The 3,112-nt window shown below is 43.7% G+C and overlaps 1 protein-coding gene across 1 annotated transcript in view; it reads right to left on the bottom strand.

Annotated features, from left to right (window-relative positions):
- Nucleotides 1–965: 965 nt before the first annotated feature.
- The window catches only part of CD226 (CD226 molecule), a 38,501-nt gene continuing 36,354 nt past the window's right edge, over nucleotides 966–3,112 (bottom strand). Inside the window, 1 exon segment of the mRNA XM_010283295.1 lies at nucleotides 966–1,245. Within this exon segment, the coding sequence (XP_010281597.1) occupies nucleotides 966–1,245 (280 nt within the window).

Raw genomic sequence — 3,112 nt, 5'->3', positions numbered from 1 at the left:
GGTTTCCCATCTCGTTGATTGCAAGTGAGCAAGTCATAGTTACCCAAGATCCACAAGCCCCTCTGAGGAAAGATCTCCCACATCCTAATCTCAACCAGTGTTCTACTGTGTGGCCATATCCCACCTCCAGTTCATTTTGAAATTACGGTGATACTGTATTTACCTGAGAAACAGGTATCCTATTTGAAAGACAGTAAGCACATGAAGTGGCATTTGTGTGACAAAATCCCTTTGAAACCACTGACATTATGTTGACCACTTAAGCAGTGCTTCAGATAAAAAAAAGGTACATTAGTTCTTTATCAGCTCCAACGAACAAATATAACTGAGATTTATAGAGTAGCAAATATACAGATATGATATTCTGCAATTAAAAAAAAAAATATTCTGACCCAAAATTACACCTGAGTTGGGTCTGCGACCTTTTCCATGCCTGCTTTGGGCATGGGCAAAACCCTCCTCTGCAGTTCCAGCAAGGCTCGATGTGGCATGTCTGCTCTCTGGGCACCTTGGCATCATCAGAGTCCATGTCCATGGCGAAAGGCTTCAAGTAAATTAAAATTAAAGCCTAGTTACATATTTTGTGTCCATGTCCCCGCCCTACAGGTCACAGCCTCGGCTCAGCAAAGGTGTCCCGGGCACAGACCTTTCCCAGCTACCCCTTGGAGCAGGGCGAGGAGCACCAGCCGTCCCTCTCGCTGGCCAGCAGCTACTCCTTCAGCTACGGCTCGGGCCTGGTGCAATGACAGACGGGGGCGGCCGGCCAAGAGAGACAGTCGAGTCTGGAGCCTGCTGCCAGGGCCGGGGAGCCACCAGCCCCCTCTGCACCCACCATTTGCCGTGAAAACTGATGCCTACCAGCTGCAGATGGGTCACCGCCAAGGCAGAAACCTGGAGAGGCGGCTTCCCCGAAGCAGAGGCTAAGTCTTTATTTATTTATTTTGTCGTTCCTTTTGTCAACACGTTCAGAAAGGATGGGGGTGGGGGGTGGGGAAGGGGACACGTTCATGTTGTGCGAAAGTGGTGGAAACAAATGAAACTGGTGGTGTGAAGGTTTCTGCATGACCGGAGAAGGCTTGTTCTTGGGCTCCGTCGCAACGGCACATTCGACATCGGGGCCTTTCTACCCGTCTCCACCAGCAGGCCAGCCTGTCTTCACCAGTAACGTTTTTAGGTCCTTGCCGCAGCCCACTGATTTCTGCTGGAGTTGCTAAAATGTTGCCGAATTGAGACGCAGCGTCAGCACTGCAGGGGCCACCGTCAGATCCAAGCGAGTTCACTCATTTGCCTGGAGGGTGGCCGGGTGTTCTTTGAGCCAAACGCCAACAGATACTGGAGTAGCAGGCTGATACAATTTGTCGGGAATAGAGTTTGATGCATTAAGGTAAGGTTATTGACTGGTACAGCTCTAATTTAAATTCCTGGGGCACAAATTCATCCCTTACTAATACACACCTAATTCTTACGATGACCCTGAGAGCTGTGAACGTCCATATCAGCAGCACAGTCTCGTCCTCAGAACTGCTGCAAAGTCTTCTTATTTGCAAATTATTTAGGCAACCATGGCTGCAAGCCTAACTTTAAAAAGCGGAAAAACTGTTGTTCAGACAGATAAAAGCAGGCCACATCCCCGGCTGGTGACCGCCTGTGCCACGGCTGGGCCAGATACAGTAGAGCTGAGCTCTGGTCTTGTCTTTCTGGTCAGTGTTACTTTGATTTTCTCTGTTTCCTTCTCAGATTTCTTAGATTCACATTGTACCTTGTACGAACATGTGTCAAGCATCAGTTTACTTTGAAAAGGAGGATGAGTACCTTTCAATGGAAAGATGTCTTTGGAAGATGTCTTTAAAAAACGAACTGTAGTAGGTGTGTTTGTAATCAGTAACAAGGAAATAAGTTGGAAGGCATACCTGTAGGTGGGGAACAAGTTTTGTCTATACTGAACATTTAGATTTTTGTAAGTGGTATCGAATATTTATGTACTCCTCGCAATGCCCTGAAATGTTTGAAATTGTGGGGAGAAAAATCTGCCCTCTTGTTATGTTCTGAGCAGCCTTGTGTTCTTTTCCCAGTGTGAAATGATTGCCATGATTACCAGAGGGATTCATCTCATTAGTTGTTTCTCAGGACAGGTTGAGGAAGCATATCAAGGAGGAGACACATAGACTCTTTTCCAATGAAACAACCAGTTTTACGTACCATAACTTAACTTAAAAAGTGCTGTTGGGTTGTTTTATATATGCACACATATATATATATGTATTAAAAAGTACGGAAGAAACTTCTGTTTTTGATTAAACATTTACTGATACATTATGTTCAGCTTTTTTCCAACCATTTTCCAAGACCTTGCCGACTTACAGCTTTCTACACCTCAGTGAACAGCTGCTGAATAAAAAAGCTTTGTGATCCGCTTGAATGAAATACTTCTACCCCACCACAATCAGCTTTATTTATTTTTCCTCTTTTTCCCTGTCTCATTCACTACCTCTTTTCCTTCTCACAGCGCTGTCATACTCAGGAATAGAACGGCTCCCTACAGAGAGTATTTTGATGAGCTAAAATGAAAAACTGCTCTCCCACGCTGTCAGGGAGCTGTACCTATGGTGCTCTCTGAGCTGTACCCATCAAGGAAGCTTCATTCACACTTTCATTTAAGAAAAATGTTTTGTTGGCATTTTGCTTTGGGAAAATTTCCAGTTTGCAAATGTTACATGCAAAACATGATACAAAAGGATAGACACTGCTGGTGTAATTCTGTTATTCAGTGCAGCTTTGGCAAATATAAGCCTTTTGAGAAACTGGGCAGTTATTTTTATTCCTATGAAACTGTGATTCTTTCAGTTGCCCTAAAAATATATCTTTTCTTTAAAATTCCTTAGATGAAATTTCCAATATGTTCTGCAGATTTCTATGCTGTGTCCATGTAGCTATTTTCCTCTGTGACTTGAATACTAGTCATTTAATACTCACATATTCTACATAGTCCAAAAGTGGGGAAAAGGAAAAACAGATCATCAGAACTGCTCTGTAGTTCCAGTGCCCGTATACTTTAAAAACCTATCTAAATCCTAAAGCTAATGCTTTAACTGCGTTTAGACAGAAAGCATAA

The sequence above is a fragment of the Phaethon lepturus genome, unplaced genomic scaffold (assembly GCF_000687285.1).
Source record: "Phaethon lepturus isolate BGI_N335 unplaced genomic scaffold, ASM68728v1 scaffold10880, whole genome shotgun sequence".
Taxonomy (NCBI): Eukaryota; Metazoa; Chordata; class Aves; order Phaethontiformes; family Phaethontidae; genus Phaethon; species Phaethon lepturus.
This window is presented reverse-complemented; position numbering and strand designations above follow the sequence as displayed.